Consider the following 17,102-nt stretch of genomic DNA (forward strand, 5'->3'; position numbering starts at 1 on the left):
TTTTTTTTGTTCTACTAAATAATAAACTGGTTCACATGCATGGAATATTGTCTTTTAATCCCCAAATCTGCCTGAAATGGAAGGTAGTTATTCATTGCTTTAGTTCTGTATAATGGGATGTATTTAACTAAAGCTGCACAGGCAGTGTCATGTTTATAGCCTGAATTTAACAGGATTTTCCCTGATTTCAGACAGGTCCATGGTTTCTGTTTAACACAGAATTAGTGGTGGGGTTTTCAGTCTGTCTCTCTGGATCCTCCCAGTATTAGCCACAACCTGTTGGATGTCCTGGAGAGGTATAGACCTTAAAGACTGGCCAGAGAGCACGTTTCAGAGCTTTAAAAACTGATGAGTGTTTAAAGGCATTGGCACTGTTCTGTGCTACAATAATCATTAGACTTTGCTGGTTAATAACTGAAAGTAGCAGTCTTGTATACAACCTGAGGTTTAAAGAGGTTTTGTGTTTCTTTTTTGCAGTGCCACAAGGTCGCAGTAGTGAGGGAGGATAAACTGGAAGGTAAGCAGGCTGGGAAAGTCTTGTGGCTTTAACTTTTTTCTTTGAAAGAACAGCAAAACGAGCAAAGCTCAGAACTTGCCATCTGCACGTAAATGCCCAGCCAGGCTCTTGGGGTCAGGTGTGTACTTTTTGTACCAGCTGTTTCTCAGAATTTGGCGTATCTGAGCCAGCAGCTGAATACCTTCAGGCTTGTGAATTGAGTCTGATTTTTTTTTTTTTGTCAGTGGTTCTTTTCCACCTCCCTGTCACTGATAGCAGGGAGACAGCAATACACCAGTAGAGTCTCAGAACAATTGGGAGCCTTCAGGCCCCCCCAAGAATGCTGAAACTGGTAATTGTGATTATTTGTTCAGTGCAGTTGCAGTCTTTGCTCCGAGTCCCGTGGGTGTTAAGACCTTCTCATGGAACATTTACCTCACTTTTGTGAGTGCAAGGTGGAAAAACCCCCATTGCAACACTGCTGAGTGCACTGTCTGTTGTCTCACCATCTTTCTGGTCCTGCTGATGAAATCTTACCCACAGAACTGAAACGCAGCTTCAGGCTCTTCATCACTTTCAAATAACATCTTTGGCACTTGAGAGCACACTGTGGTATTTGTGACCTTCAGGATGTGAGCTAATGACCTCACTTTGCTTGAAGGACTTGCGTTGTTGGAAATCTGAAGTGGATTTCTAGCTCGGGCTGTTTTCCTCGGAGCAGGAGATTGTCAGGCAGTGCAGCTACTCTGTGTCATGTTTGTTGAGTTATGTGTGCTGTGTAACGCTGTTTTGCTGTGGAGGAAAGGGTTGCTCATGGTTTTTGTATTGGAAGGCAGGCCAAAGGTATGACTTATATTTGGAAGAGGCTGAGATTTTTGATGGGAGTAGGGCTGCATAGTCTAGGACTGGCCCCAAGAAATGATTACTGTGTGTATTTTTACAGTGCCTAGAAGCTCAGCCTCAGACCAGGACTCTGTGGAAAGAACAATATAAGCAATGAACAAAGAATTCCTGAAAGCCAACCCTCGCCTCAAGGGGGTTGCAGTCTGAGTAGCATGAAAGAGATAAAGTTTTCATTCCAGGGGTGACACTGTGGTGCTGGACACAGCCCCAGGGGCAGAGAGCAGTGACCAGCTACCTTCTGCCTCAGCTTTAGGTACTCCCTCAGCTATTCTGCATCCCAAACACTGGATGTTTGGAAGGCAAACACAGAGAGATCCCTCGTAAGCCCAAGAGTGTGTAGTGGAAAACGTGACAGGCCTGTGGAGTTTGCTGCCTTGAATTCCTCATTAGTGAGCGTTGGGAGAAGGTGTGGTCGGGCCTTTTTGTATTCATGTTTTGCTGTCAAGTAGTCTGTCAGTCTTTCTGGGTGTGCCAATAGAGGGCTTTTTTCTTTTCCTCTCTTTTTCCCCAGCAATGAAGTCCAAGCTGTCCACAATAGCCAGCGTGCACGTGTACAGCATCCAGAAGGCCCTGCTCAAGGACAGCTCCCCCCTCTACAACACCGACTACGACATCGTCAAAGCAAACCTGCAGCACTGCAGCAAGTGAGTGAGTCCTGGCTCCCTTTGCCTTCTGAAGCACTTCCAGACTCCACTTCAGTGCTCACTAGATAGGCCTGGACTTCTAGAAAGCGAGGAAAAGATACCCTCAAAGTCCTGCCAGAGCAGTGCCCAAAGAGCACATTGTGTGGCTGTTGTGCAAACTGAGCTCACAGTTGGTTCACTTGGTCCTTACTCTGACAAGGAGACTGTTCCAGTGCCTTGCTTGTCTCATGGCTGCAAACATTGCTCTCTTTCCCAGGCCACACTTAATCACGACATTTTAATCCAGTTCTCAGCCACACAGGAACACAAAATTGATAAAACCATGAATGATGTGCTCAGCAAAGCATTTACAGGAGTTTGCTTTCTGTTTTGTGAAACTGTTCTCATCTTCTGGACTCATCCAGTCCAGTTCTCTGAAGATGTCTCACAGGAACTCCTCTCCAGGAGCTGGGCTTTGTTCTCTGTGGGTTTGTTGCAGCTCAGAGTAGGCTGTGATCTCTGAGACGTAGGAGAAGCACACAGAGCAGTCCAGGCAGCACCAGTGTCCTTGCTGGTGGAGCTGGAGCAGAGCTGGGAGGGATGCAGCCCCCAGGAGTCACTGGCTCCCTCCTGAGCAGCTGCAGCTTCTCACTTGTGTGCTGTTCCCACCAGGACAGCTTCAGCTTGAAGTCATGGGGATGCACAGTGCCATGACCAATCTGGTTTGAAGGGGATGCCTGAAGGGTGTGTCATAGGAAGAGTATAGAATCTGAGAGGAGAAATGTGCCTCTATCCAGAGTGTTGACAAGAGAGTGGCAGAGAAAATAGGCGCTGTGTGTTTGGGTGGATGCCCTGGAAGGAGCTGGTGATCCCACCTCGGCAGAGCCACATGCCCTGGGTGTGGCTGCAGTTGCCTTGTTCCACTCTGGTCACTCTCAGACACCCCAGCACAGTGATCCACATTGTGCCTTAGGGATGCTTGTATCCTTTGGGATTTAAACTTCCAGAAGGTTTAGATAATCCAGGCTCTGACACAGCTCTCTGAAGCCTGCCTGTAAATCCAGCTTTGAAGCAGGATTTCCCAAGGAAACTAAGAAAAAGTGCACCTTCTTCATTTGTGACCTGGCTGAAGTAAATACAGATTGATCCCATTCCCCCTCTCTTGTCAGCTGCATGGATTGTCTGTGACACTTGGGAAAAGATTCCTGCAGGACCTGCAAAAGCCAGAGGTTTGATTGTGTGAGGTGTGTAGCAAACAGAACCTCCCTGTCTGTGCAGATATTTCACAGCTCTGGGACAAGGATCTTTGTTCTCCTCTGGGTTTCTGTGGCACCTCCTTTGCAGTGAAGACAGTGGAGGTGGTTAGATGTGCTAACTAATACCAGTATCTGGGTTTAATGCCTGTTGCCATTCCCAGCTTTCCAAACAGAAGTAGCTCCTTGTTTGCAGAGCTTAGTCCAACTATTGCCTGTTTTTTCTGTGGTTATTTAGTGAATTTTAGGTCAAGCCCATGAAGGTATAGTGACACATCAGCATCAAGGCAAGCAGACTTGGAAAGATGGGAAGGTTAGCTGAGCTCTGCTGCACATCAGCATAACCACTGACAATATTATTTGTGACAATGTTATGTATTGGAGGGTTGGTGGTGTTTAGAGTAGGAGATCACGCTGCCCTGAGAGCTGTGTTATTAACCACATTAAAAACAGATTGAAAGTGTAAAGGAGAGTAGGATTATTTTCCTTCAATGTCTGTTTTCCTTCCTTTAAAGGTTTGAATGTCAGGAGGTTGCTGCTGCAGCCTGGGAATGCTGTGGAGATGGTGTTGTTTTGTTAATACAGATCCTGATGGGAGTAGAAGTGGACTGTGCACGTGAGCAGCTAGTGCTGAGGCACAGAAGTGAACTGGCAGAAGGCTGCTTCATTTCTTAGGCAAATGAAAATATGCTGTGTAATTCAGTGGGCTGGGAGGCGTGAGCTGGGCTCTTTTGTGGCATTTCTGTGGGAAATCTGGAAAGCGTCGCCTGTGATTTGCACAGTGGGGAGCAGAGTTCAGCTATTTTTGGGAGCTGCTATTCCTGTCTGTCAGTGAGCTGTGCTGTAACTGTGAGCACGTCAGTTGGTTCTTGTGTCTCTGCATCCCCAAACAATCACGTTTCAGACCATTATAATCCAAGCTGCTTCTTGCTCTCAGGGATTACTTGGAAATGACTTTGTGTCGTTAAATCGGAATGCCGTGGGTATTTTCTGAGCCATTTCAATAGTTGAGTTTCAGCTGGGGTTTGCCTACCTGGCCGAGTGGGGCTGCTTGTTGCAGCAGCTGTGGGCTTTGTCAGAGCATCAGGAAGCTGTAAATGTTTTAGGTCCTCACACAGCCATACAGCTTCTGCCACAGGCTTTAGAGAGCATAACCTGTTTAGGAATAAAATGCAGCCTGCTCCTTGTCCAGCCTGGGTGTGGAGAAGGCTTTTAGGCCCCAGGAAAGCTGCACAGCTTGTTTGACACATGAATACTGTGGCTCTTGCTGACAGGTTCAGCTGATATTTTCATCAGAGGTCTCTTGCTCTGTGCCAGCCTTTCTTTCTTGTCCCACGCACAGATTCAATTGCTCCTTTTTCCATAACAGGAGAGCGCAGGCCCGGAGGAGCCTGCAGGAGGGGGGAAGGCGAGGTGAGCACCCAGAGCTGAGGAGGCTAATGGGGTTTTTCCCTCCCTGCCTGCATCCATCCCGCAGGTTCAGTGCCATCCACTGCGCCGCCGCCGTGCCCAGGACGCCGCCCGAGCCCCCCCGAGCGCCGGCGCCCGCGCAGAGCCCCCCGAGGCAGAGGGACCCCGATGCCACCAGCACCGTCAATGGCCACGGGCCCCGGGCTGCCAAGCCCCCTGCACAGCAGCAGAAAGGCATCATGGGCATGTTTGCAGCCAAAGCAGCAGCCAAAGGCCAGGACACAGCTAAGGAGGCCAAGGCGGAGGCCAAGGAGGCCCCAGGTGTAAGTTACCTCAGCATGGCGTTAACCATCCACTCACACACCGCCTGGGGAGCTCAGCCACCCCTGCACTGCTCCTCCTGCCGAGCCCACCTCCCACTGGGGGTGCTCAGGGCTCCTGTGGAAGTGTTTAACTGTCACCTGGGCAAAATCCCCTCGTGCCACACTCTGGGTGTCCCCACAGAAGGGTATTTGCCATAGCTTTGACATTCCCCAATGAGCCGGATCTCAGGCAGCATAGCTACAATTGCTCTGCTGTCTCCAGCTGTCCCAATGTACACACCAGCTGAGGATCTTGCTCTCTCCATTGTGCTTAAAAGGATTTGTTTTGAGCAATAAGTGAAACCTGAGAAGCCCAGATCTTAAAAGTATCAAGGTGTTTAAACTTGGTGGGTGAGGGAAGTTTCGGACCTTGACCTGTGCAAGACTAAATTGTTTATCTTCTGGACTGCTGCTTTTCCAGGATAGGATTAAGTTTTCATTTTAATTAGTATAATTGTTTTTAAAGCGATGTGGCCAGAAAAATGGTTAAATGTTAAAATGGTAACACTCCCTGTGGATGGTTTGGCCTTTCCATAACAACTGAGAACGTTTGGGTTCCTTTCCCTGGTTTTTACAGGGAGTTTAGAACTGGGGAAATGTGTGTATTTTGGGAACTTTAGTGTCTGGTTACCTTTTATTTGCATGAAAATAAGCTGGATTAGGAGGCTGTACTTTCTTTGGTGGTGTGGGTGTGTGTGGGTTTGATTTCTCACTGTGGTGGTTGCATTGGTGCAGCAGAGCAGTGATGTTTCCTTGCAAACAGCCTAGGTGCCAGAGGAGCTGGATAAAGCCTTCTTGGTTTGGCCAATCCCTGGTCTTTCCTCTGTTGGCTGCTGTGCACTGAGGCACTGATGGCTTGCAAACAGAGCAGTTCTTCCCTGGAAGCTGACCCTAGTCCCAAGCATTGTTTCAGTAATGGGAATGAATGTCCCCCAAGTCAGATCTGCAGGCCTGGCTAAGGAGTCCTCAGGAACTCACTCTGGCCCCTTTGATGCACGTGGTGGCTAAGGAGTACCTTCAAATTCTCCAAAACAGAGAATTTGCTAAATCTGCTAAAATCTAAGGCAGTGGGAGCACCTTGAGGGCTGGGAGCAATTCCTGTGCTTATTCCCCTCTTTGCTTCCAGGTGTCTGCAGCAAGCAGCAAGCCACTAACAAAGAACAGCATCATGAACAACTTCTTTGGAAAAGCTGCAATGAGTAAGTGCTTTTCTGTTTTCAGAGGCCATCATGGTCAGGGAACAGCCTGTTGTAGTTAAAAAAACAAACCAACAAATCAAAAAAACCCCAAACCTGAGGATTATTTGAAGGGGTTTTTTTTTTAATTATACTTTATTTAAGCTGGGTAGAAATTTAAAAATAATCAGTAGAATCAAGTGTTTTGTACTAGAGCCATGCAGAAAGAAGCAGAACTCTTCCTCCCCATCCCCACTCTACCAAACTCATTGGATTTTCTTTATATCCCCTCTTTCCTAATAATTTTCCATACTTTCTTCTGCTCTTTTGCACTCAAAGGGGTTAATGTTTTAGCACACAGCTTTTAAAGCAAAAATTAGGAGTTTTCAGTGGAATTTTTCAGACAAAAAGCTTGCTGGAGGGAGATCAATTAAAATGACATATTTGAGCAGACTAACCCAGGAAGGATTTTCAGTGCAGAAGAAATCTGATTTAAAGTGAGTTCTCCTGGCTGGAAGACCAGCTATTGGTGAGATGTTTGCCAAAACCTGTTTTGCAGGGCATGCTAATGGTGCTTGCTTTTCATCACACAGCACTGAGGAGCCCATTGTTAGTTTTAGGGTTAATTTCTTTCCTAAAAGCTGAAGGGCTGATGCATGGAGAATGAAATTGAGGGGTGGCCTGTCTCTTTGAGCAGAGGTTTGGACTAGGTGGCCTCTGCAGGTCCCTTCTGAATTACCCAAGTCAAAAGAAATGATGCTGGAGCTTTTAAATATTGGAATATTGGAAAAGGGCTGTGGGACCTCCTTCAAAGATTCCCTTCAGCAGAGAGTACAAGAGGCTTCAAAGAGGAGTTTTGGGAGAGAGTAAACAGCACAGTTCCCTTTCTAACAGACGTCTGTCAGAGCTTGCAGGGGACAGTTCCAGCACGGAGCAGACAAGGCACAGCCCTGCTGGGACTCTTGGAGTCCCTGTTTTGGTGAGACTGGGGGAGCTGAGGACACTCTCAGCCCAAGGACCAATTAACTGGAGTCAATCCTGAAGGTCTGAGGAGAGCCCTACACCAAAGTTCATGTGCTGAGAACCCAAAGAGGCATGGTGAAGGTGACCCAGTGGTGATGGGGGAGGCTTTGGGGATGCACTTCCATCATTCCCAAAGGGTTCCCTTCTCTGCTGAGTCCTGTCAGGGAGCTCACAGAGGCAACCTGTGGGGTGGCTGCAGAGAAGGAGCAGACTGAGCAGAACTGGAAATGATTATGTGTATGGAACAGAGGGTGGGATTCCAGGAGAAAGATTTATTCCCTACGTGCATGTCTCTCCTGGCTTCAAAGGTTCCAGCAGTGCCAGAAAGTCCTGGGTTAACAGCACTGGGGTCCTTGGTCTCTCTGCTGTTGATCATAAATAAGGGAGCTGTTGTTCCAGTGCTGTTTGCCCCTGCCCAAGGAAGCAGCCAGCCTGTTTTCCCAGCACTCCCAGAAAGGCACTGGCTCCATGTTGTGGCCCTCCCAGCAGCCTCTCCTGCCACTGCCTCCCAGTCCTCTTCCACAGAGCTTTAACTGCTGCAGCACACATGGTGGCTTGACATCAGGAACAGCAGGAGCATGGAAAATCACCTAGAAATTAAACCATGCCCTTCTTTTTCCCATGTCTGATACAGCTTGGCCAGTCTAGATCCCCAAATACACGATGGGTAGTGCTGGCTGTAGTCTTGGTGCACAGAGCTAGCCAGCTGCTTTGTAAGTTGTCATTCAGACTGAATGCCCAGTGTTTGTTCTTTTTGAATGGTTTATTCACAGATAAACTCAAAGCCAACTCTGTGCCTGAGCAGCCAAAGGAGGAGAAAGAAGCAGTGAAGCCTTCAGTTGCTGTAGCAGAACCAGAGTCATCTAATACTGTAGCAGAGAAACCTGGGAAGAAAACAGAGTCTGTCAGAATTCAGCAAAAGGACAAGAAAAGGTGGGTCTGCCTTCAGGGTCCCTTTTTGTGTCCCCTGCTTGGGGACAGCCTGCATGCACCTGGCTGGTCATACACTGCTGGCTCACCTCCTGTTTCCATCTACTGAAGTGTGTTAAACCTGACTAAACTGATCTGTCAGGATTCTTTCCTGGTGTGTCTTTCCCATTTGCTGCTGTAGTGCCTCAGGGCCGTGGGTGCCATCGCACATGGGAGGGGATGGCTTTCCACGAGACAGCCTCCCACTGTGAGCAGCCTGGGAGAGACCCTGCAGGCAGCCTGGGGAGGGCTGGCAGGAGCACCTGTCCTGCAGGGAAGGTGGGATATTCCCCAGCCTGTATGTACACAGCTTGCAGCACAAAGTTGTGCTTGTTGGTCTCCATAGCTCATGTAGGGCTGCTTTCAATGCCACGGGTTTACTTTGGGCTGAGGCTCCAAGTTAATTTTAAGCTCAGCCCTTTGTGTTTAATCCAACCCAAACTGACAGAGACAAAGAATCACTACAGTCTGATGGCTCTCTGGTGGCCTATGAGTAATTAATTGGTGGTCTCAATCCATTTCTAAGGGAATAGGTAAGCACACCACCCAGCCCACCATGGCAGCTAGCACTAACTGCTTGTCTTAGTGATAGTCTTGTCCAAGAAGCCAAGGGCCTGGAGGTGTTGGCAGCCTGGAGCTGGGAAGGCCACTTGGGCTGTCCCAGCTCCTGGAGGATACGTGGGCCTTTAGCCTCCAGGCTTGTTCGTCTGACACGTCTCGCCAACATTAAAAAGAAAGAAGCTATTTTATTTTTCCAGTAGTCTTTAAAAATGGCTCCAGGATTCTGAGACACTACCTCATAGTCAGTCAGTGGCAAGCAGTCTGTCAAAAGAGCTTCTGAGTGATGCTTTTGGGGACACTGGGAGCCTGAGCTAAAGAGACAAGATCAGAAGTAGGCTCTTGCCAGGCTGCTGTGGCCAAGCGAGGTGAGGCACTGGGCTGAACTGCAGAGGGGCTAAAGAAATCCTCCTTGTTTTGGAGAGCTGCATGTGGGGAAGGATGGGAGGCCTGGAAAGGCTCGTGCACCTATGCCTGGTTGTGCTGTGAGTGTTCAGCATTCAGTTCAGTGTACAGTGTACAGTTCAGAGCACGTGATGCTCATGTTTTTAAGAGGCATTTGATTTCCTTCCACGAGGAGTGTGCTTGTCCAAGTGCACGTGATGCTTTCGTGCACTCATGAGAGATGATGGGTGTTCATTCCCTTTCTTCTCCCTTTACTTTTTGTGGCAGTAAAACGAAGAGAGCAGATAGGTCAGATGATGAGGAGGAAAGGGATCCCGAAAATGTCAAGAAAAAGAGGAAGCGAATCAAACAACTTCTGTCTGACAGCAGTGATGAGGAAGGTAAGAAGATCTGTAAACAATCAGGCATGTGGGTCAGGGTTCTGATTTCCAAAACATTACTCTCCAAATCCCTTGGTCAGTGATTGAGGGAATAGTTTAAAGGACTAAAGACCGTGGAAATGGCTGTAGCCTGAGCTTTCTGTTTATCTTTGTGCTGCAAGCACTTGGGCATGGAGTTGAGATGTCTCAAAACAAAGATTTAGTCTTTGTTGAAGCTTAGCTCAGACCTGGCTGTCTCCTCACCAAGTGTGCTGCCAGTGCCCCTGTGTGGGAAGGAGGTTCCCAAATCTCTTGTGAAAGATAGCGCTCCTTCCAGAACCGTAGGGCTGGTCAGAGCCAGTTCATGTGGGGAGGGAACACTCACAAGTGGCCTCCCTCTCCCCACAGGGTCATTTTTAGTGTCTTTATTCTGTCTGCTCATAGAAAGGGTTTGGAAGACAGTGCTGGAAGCAAGACATGCAGAAAGAAAAGGGATAATAGAGAAGTTGGAGGCAAAGCAGTTGAGCCATATCCGATGCGACTGTGCGTCTCCTCGGTGGCGTGACAGGAGTGGGGTGCCCAGAACTCGGCAAGATTTGGGCTCGTAATGAGGAACAGCAGGGCTGGATCCCAAAGAATTTGGATAATTGAGGTGACAAATGCCGTTCAATACAGATAACTGGGAAATAAATTGGAATTGAGCTCGGGAGTATGTGCTAAGTGGAACAGTCATCCAGCAAACTGCTCAGGAAAGGAACTTGGGGATCATTACAGACAGTTACAGAGTAATTGAAACCACCAGTTTGGCGTAGAGTAAAAGAAGGTGAAACAGCAAATGGGGTGTACTGGTGAGGAGGTGGAGTCCCTTGGGGGAGCCAGAGCTGATTCCTCGTTTAGTGTGGCTAGCACATGGGCAACAGCCAGGACATCAGGAATATCTGCAGTGCCAGGGAGAGGTGGCTGCTGTTGGTATCTTTGCATTATCCATGCCACCTCTAGGCCTGTTTTCATAGTTTCCCTGCTGCCCACATAATTGCAAATTATCTTTTTCATCAGGTATGTATCACTACTTAGACTATTCCATAGGATGATAAATCTCTGAGGAAGCTGTTCTTGTGATCAGCCTTAATTCCATCACATTTCAGTGTGGCTTTAAAAAAAAAATATATATATACATATATACCCACACTCTTTGGTATTTATTTCTTTAAATGTTTGTCTTTCCATTTCCTCATCACTCCCCTGCTGACAAGCTGAGTTGTTTAGCTCTGAGGAGGGAATTTTGAAATCAGCCCATCCTTGCTTGGCTGGAATCTCTCAGCTCATCCACATCCTGTGAGGTCAGGCAGGAGTTTGGAATGTTAGAACTCTGTGGTCTCCTATGGGACACCTGTGTGACCTCAGCACGTGTTTAACAATTAATGCTTTTGAGTGGGGTGCCTCCTGCTCTCATTTATTCCAAGGTTTACATTCTCTTTAGTGACCAGGGATAGACCCTGAGGGAAGGGCTGGAGCTGTGTCAGGGCAGGTTTAGATTGGATGGTAGGGAAAAGTTCTCCCCCGAGAGGGTGGTCAGGCACTGGGGAGGTTTTTTGTCACTGCTGTTGCTGCTCCTGCATCAGAACCCTCTTTGTTCTTCACTTCTTTGTGCTGTGCATTAGAATTGTAAATTTATGCAAATTACAGCACGTGTATACAGATTTGGATATCACTGGGTTTGCCCTTTGAAAAGAGTAAATGAGAATTGAGAGAACTCAGCTCTTTGGTCCTGCTGCTTGCCCTTCTAAACCCAACCACATGAAAGAAGACAGATTTGAATTGTTTGGAATATTTTTAATGAGTCCAAACTGGTAATATTATATTGAGTACAGAAGTAGAAGACTGTGAGTTGGATGAAAAAAAAAATTAAAAAAAAAAAAAAATATATATATATATGTACAGCAGCTGGACTGGAAGAGCATCTGTCCTTGGAAAGGTTGGGAACGGGTTTATCCAGAGAGCAGGGGCAACTTGAATCAGCAGCACCAGTGAGCAGGAGGGGGCCTGGAGTGACAGGCACACTTAGCAAGGTTCTCTGGGGGTGAAACTCAGCCTGCATGGCTGATGTGAAGTGCTTATGGGCAGCTCCATGTCAGGCCGGGTCTTCTGCCTAGTTCTGTGTTAGTCTGTACTAAAAGCAGCCCTGAATAAGCTCTCCTTACAGCAGCATCAGCACATTGTACCACTCTGGAAACACACAGAGGGCATAAGGCACAATCCTCTCCATTTAAATGATTTTTCATTAAAAAGTTATATGGGTATGAGGGTTCCTTAGTCACTGCAGGTTGTTTTGCTTCCAGTGCCAGAACAAACTCCACAAATGCTCCCACAGAGGACAGGAGGTTTGGCAGCCTCAGCTGTACCAACACAGGCAGCGTTTCTCAGTGTTGACAAGTGTTTTACAGCCACTTTGGAGGGTGATTTCAGTGGCACTGTGACCTACAAACTCCCTGGGTTTTGGAGAGCCGCAGCAGAAGCACTAAAGCTTCTCACAGTTTTTCCAGGCAGGGTCAGAGCAGACCGAACAAAGCCAGGATTTACATCTTTGGTCCGTCCAGTTGCCCAACTTGTATCTATTTCATGCAGCTGTTGCTGTTGAGCAAACTGTGGGCAGCAGCTAGTGGTTGACTCAGGAGTTATCACATGTCAGAGGGCTGTGTTGGCTAGAAGAGGATAATAAAGTAATAAAAGAGCTTGATAGTAGTCCTAAACACTCTGACGTGAGGAGAAGGTGCCTTCTGCCTGCCAAAAGCTGGGGAAATTGTTTGGAGGAAGCTGAAAAAAGCCCAGATTTCCCCCAAGGAATCTCTTGGAGCTGGCCCACTCACAATGCCTTCAGCAGCCCCTGCTTGAGCATGGCAGAGGCTTTTCACCAGGCTGGTTTTCAGCCCTCTCAGCTTGTCCTCTCCCAGAGATACTTGCAAAGAGGCCAGGCTGGCAGTGGTGGTGCAGGTTTGGTGCTGGGCAGTCTGGGGAGGGTGTGTGTGACACTGGGATGGACACGGAGTGTGTGTGACACTGGGATGGACACAGAGTATGTGTGAGACTGGGATGAGCCCAGGGTCTGTGTGTGACACTGGGGTGAGCCCAGGGCCTGTGTGTGAGACTGGGATGGACACAGGGTCTGTGTGTGAGACACTGGGATGGACACAGAGTGTGTGTGAGACTGGGATGGACACAGAGTGTGTGTGAGACACTGGGATGGACACAGGGTCTGTGTGTGACACTGGGGTGAGCCCAGGGTCTGTGTGTGACACTGGGGTGAGCCCAGGGTCTTTGTGTGACACTGGGATGGACACAGGGTCTGTGTGTGACACTGGGATGGACGCAGAATGTGTGTGAGACTGGGATGGGCACAGAGTGTGTGTGAGACTGGGATGGACACAGGGTCTGTGTGTGAGACCCTGGGATGGACACAGAGTGTGTGTGAGACTGGGATGGACACAGAGTGTGTGTGACACTGGGATGGGCCCAGGGTCCATGTGTGAGACTGGGATGGACACAGGGTCTGTGTGTGTGAGACTGGGATGAGCCCAGGGTCTGTGTGTGACACTGGGATGAGCCCAGGGTCTGTGTGTGAGACTGGGATGGACACAGTATGTGTGAGACTGGGATGGACACAGAGTGTGTCTGACACTGGGATGGACACAGGGTCTGTGTGTGTGAGACTGGGATGAGCCCAGGGTCTGTGTGTGACACTGGGATGGACACAGAGTGTGTGTGTGACACTGGGGTGAGCCCAGGGCCTGTGTGTGACACTGGGATGGGCACAGAGCCCAGAGCTGCCCGCAGCCCCTGGGCAGCGCACACTTCCAGCGCCGTGCTGCGGCCGTGCCCCCGGAGCAGGGTGAAGCGCAGTGGTGTTATCCCTCTGTTTGCATTCCCCTGCCTGCTCTCTGCAGCGCTGGGAGGCCGGGCCCCTGCTGGAGCAGTGTGATTTATTGCTGGCCCTGGCAGCCCGGCGCTGTGTCACTGCAGCCCTCGGTAACCTGCGGAGCTCGGCTGGCTGCGTGCCCGGCAGCGCCGGCTCCTTGCGCTGCCCCAGTCCCTCGGGACAGCTCCAGATCCCGGCTCCGCGGTGGGAGGAGGGCAGCCAGGCAGCCACGTCCGTGTGGGGTGAAGCAATGGGTCACAGGAGCCGTTTGTCCCCGCGGTGCCAGCTCTGCCCCAGCCCGGCGCTTGCGTGGCAGCCTTTCTCACTTGGGTCTCCCGCAGCTCTGTCCCCCTGCCAGCCCCACAGGAGGGTGACCCTGCCTCGCTCCTCGCTCTGCAGCCCTGCTTGTCTCACTTGGACGTGCCTGGTACCGGCTCCAGAGCTCACTGTGCTCCCTACAAACGTGTGAAGCTGTCCTTGACTGCTTTGATCAGTCGTGGCATTGAGTGGGGCCCGGTGTCCCTGTCCTTGAACCCAGAGGAGAGCAAGGAGATCAAACAGTGAGAGAGTCAGCTTCTGGTTTTTGTAGTGGTTTGGATTTTTGTGGGGTTTTTTTTGAACTTCTTTTCAAATGAAGGTTTTAGAATGTGTGATAGTGTACTGCACTTAGTTCTTGGGTTAAGCTGATAGCATGGATTGTTTGGGATGTGCAGCACCACCAGTGAAGCAACAACTGTTGCACCACACCCCACCTCATTTAATTTCTAAACAAATTACAGTCACTCTTTTTAACAAGTAACTGAAATGTATAGCTAAAACCTGCCAGTTCCTGTGCCTGGTTTTTTAAAGTTTCCCTTGGTGGAACTGATTTTTTTGGCTTACCAAAAATCCCCAGGGCACTTCTCCCATCCTATCCCACCCTCCTTCCTTTGGGAACTGCAGTGTGTAGTATCAGACCTGTGTGCCATCAAGGTGTTCTTCTTCTTTGCAGATGTCCCACCCTCTCCCACACCCGAGGAAGAGAGAGCTCCATCCCCACCCCCTGAACCTGCTCTGAAAACTGAGCTGGAGCCTGCATCCTCAGAGGTGAGAGCAGATTGGAGTGATTACCTGCTCTCAGGTAATGAGGGAGGAGCTCCTGGTTTCTCACAGTGCTGCCATGTCCCCCAGGTGTCAGCTGGAGGGAGGAAGAGGAAGAGGAAGCGCGTGCTGAAATCCAAGATGTTTATTGATGAAGAGGAAGGCTGCATGGGTAAGACTGGTTGTGCCCTACAGTCACTCACTGGAGCTCACTTTATTGGCCACTTTAACAGGCCAGCCTCTCCCTGGATAGAAAGAGGTTCACAGAATCACTTAGTTATCCCACTTGGAGCTCCTGCTCCCAGACTGAGGTCACTGAGCCTCTGGTGAAGGTCTGGGTAGGGAGTCAGAGCTGTAGCTGAATCCTTATCCTTTTTTGATTATTCACAGATTTTCCTTCAGTTCTTTTCCCTTTTTTCCTGCCATCATGATTACCACCTTCATTTACTCTCCTCTCCAAAGCTGCAAGCTTTTAAAGACAGTACCGAAAGAGATTTAGGGTCTGGGATAAATTCTGGCTGAGATAACTTTGTTGGGTTTTTTTTTTTTCCCTTTGAGGATAAATCCAGAGTTGTGCAAAACTTGATTATATCTTAAAGAAACATAGAGTATCCCAGATAAAAAGTTGGGGCTTAAATATTTCATAGGGTTTCTGTTTCTGATAAGGGTGGCTCTGCTTTCAGAAGGGAAGAGAGTCCTGAGAGCCAGAGGCTTTGAATTCCAGCCTGACTGGGCTCTGCTTCCTCCTGTGACCTGCAGAAAGCTGTGTAACACCACTGCTTTTGTTTCCTCCATGTCCTGACATTGAAGCAGAGATGCAAACGTTCAGACTATGTTGGTTTGGGTTTTGGTGGATTTTTTGGACGCTTTAAACACGTGAGAGCGTAGGATGTGTTTTTTGTAATGCTGTTGTCAGCTGGATTGTATGGGATGCTTTGATTCCCTGGCCTGGCTGGGCTGAGGGGATGCCAGTGGAGCTCAGGCCATGCTGGGGAAGATGAGGTGCTGCTGTCCAGCTCTGTGGCCATGCAGACACTCGGGCATTCCTGGCCCAGCTCCGGACCTGCCTGGCCCAGACTCAGCCTGTGTCTGTTTGCACCTGTCTGCAGAGCTGCATCTTCTGTTTCCCACTAACTTGGTGTGTCTCCTTCAGAGAAGCACAAAGCTGTGGCTCTCAGCAGCTGGCTGCACTGGGACTGAAATCCCCAGTGCTGCTTTCTTGTCCAAGAATTAGCCTTGCACAGAGTTACTGGCAGCTTTGGCTGGTTACCCTGTGGGGTGTTCTCCTCTCCCACCTCAGACAGAGCCATTGGAACACTTGGAAGGAAAATGGAACAAAACATCATTAGATGGGGAGCTGAGTTGTACAGGCTCTGCATCCAGAGCACAGGACTGTCTCTTCTGGGTCCAGCTGGGAATATTGCCTCTGTTTCTCTGCTCTTTATCCCCACGGGGTTTCATAGTCCCTTGGAAAATGCAGACTCCTGGTTTCACAGTTCATATCCCCTTTCTGAAAGGGGAATGCAAGGCCCTGCTGTGCCCTTGGGAGACAGATCCTGTGGGAAGGAGCTGGATACTGAGGATCTGGCTGGGGAGGAGATGCTGTTCTCTACTACAAATCCTCCAGCCTGTTGTGCAGAACGTGCTGCCTGGCTGTTGTCCAGTTTCTCTTCTCCCTTCCATTCCACACCCTTTCCATGCACAGGCCTAACAATTCAAAGGCTAAATAACTTGCAAATCTCCCAGCCTAATGTAAATTTTAGCTGTTCTTTGAAATAGAGGGGTTTCCCCCCCTCTCCCTGCTGTCTTTTTATTTTTAAACCAGCTCTAGGTTTTAAGAGGTTTTAATCTTAACATTAGAATGAGGCTGTACTTTATATTTCTCCACAATTTTAAGTGATGGTTTTCACAATAGCTGCAATAGCAAGGAATTGGTGTCAAAAAGCAAAAGTAATTTAGGGATTAGCCCTGAGGGAAATTGAGCAATTAAAGTGTGTGTGGAGTTAAGCACAAGAAACATTCCTAGGCATCAACAGAAATCCATGGATTGAGGGCCTGCTCTTAGCCTCTAGTAAAGTGGAATTACTGAGGTTTAAGCTTGTGTGTTTCTACCTTGCACTTTCTGAAGCTTCAAAGGACACACAGGGGCTTGGAGATTGGAATTTCCACACGTGCATTGGAGGGAAATTTGTGTTACAGCATTTTAGAGCTCCCATCCTTTGAGCTGCTCCGATTCAGAGAGTCTGGCTGTGAGTGGGGCATCAGTGACTGCACCTGTGCACCCATGGGTGCTGCACATACAGACTTCTGCAGTTCACCTGAGACTGCAGCCAAAGAAAGCTGACCTGAGCTGTGCTGCTGCCATTGGAGGGGTTAACTGCACGCTTCAGGAGTTCCCAGCGGTTCCTGACAGGCTGAGAACAGGATGAGGGTTTTAAATTCACCAGTGGTCTGGGGAAGCTGCTCCCTGAAGGGCCTGCTGCCTCTGAAGGGAGATGGCTTGGTTTGCAGTTCCTGTCTGAGGTCCTGCTAGCTCTGCCCAGGAGGATTTCACAGCATTCCTCTTCCCAGTC

The 17,102-nt window shown here is 49.0% G+C and overlaps 1 protein-coding gene and 1 long non-coding RNA gene across 3 annotated transcripts in view; one reads left to right on the forward strand and one right to left on the reverse strand.

Moving 5' to 3' along the window:
- The window catches only part of LOC129117577 (uncharacterized), a 444,593-nt gene that overhangs the window by 278,022 nt on the left and 149,469 nt on the right, over positions 1–17,102 (reverse strand). The window lies entirely within an intron of this gene.
- Positions 1–17,102, forward strand: part of POLD3 (DNA polymerase delta 3, accessory subunit) — a 40,714-nt gene that overhangs the window by 4,554 nt on the left and 19,058 nt on the right. For both annotated transcript variants that reach the window (XM_077174634.1, XM_054655073.2), the window contains exons 4-11: positions 478–517; positions 1,911–2,043; positions 4,753–5,008; positions 6,174–6,246; positions 8,019–8,178; positions 9,445–9,557; positions 14,441–14,535; positions 14,620–14,701. In XM_077174634.1, the coding sequence (XP_077030749.1) occupies positions 478–517; positions 1,911–2,043; positions 4,753–5,008; positions 6,174–6,246; positions 8,019–8,178; positions 9,445–9,557; positions 14,441–14,535; positions 14,620–14,701 (952 nt within the window). The remainder of the gene's footprint in view (positions 1–477; positions 518–1,910; positions 2,044–4,752; positions 5,009–6,173; positions 6,247–8,018; positions 8,179–9,444; positions 9,558–14,440; positions 14,536–14,619; positions 14,702–17,102) is intronic.

The sequence above is a fragment of the Agelaius phoeniceus genome, chromosome 2 (assembly GCF_051311805.1).
Source record: "Agelaius phoeniceus isolate bAgePho1 chromosome 2, bAgePho1.hap1, whole genome shotgun sequence".
Taxonomy (NCBI): Eukaryota; Metazoa; Chordata; class Aves; order Passeriformes; family Icteridae; genus Agelaius; species Agelaius phoeniceus.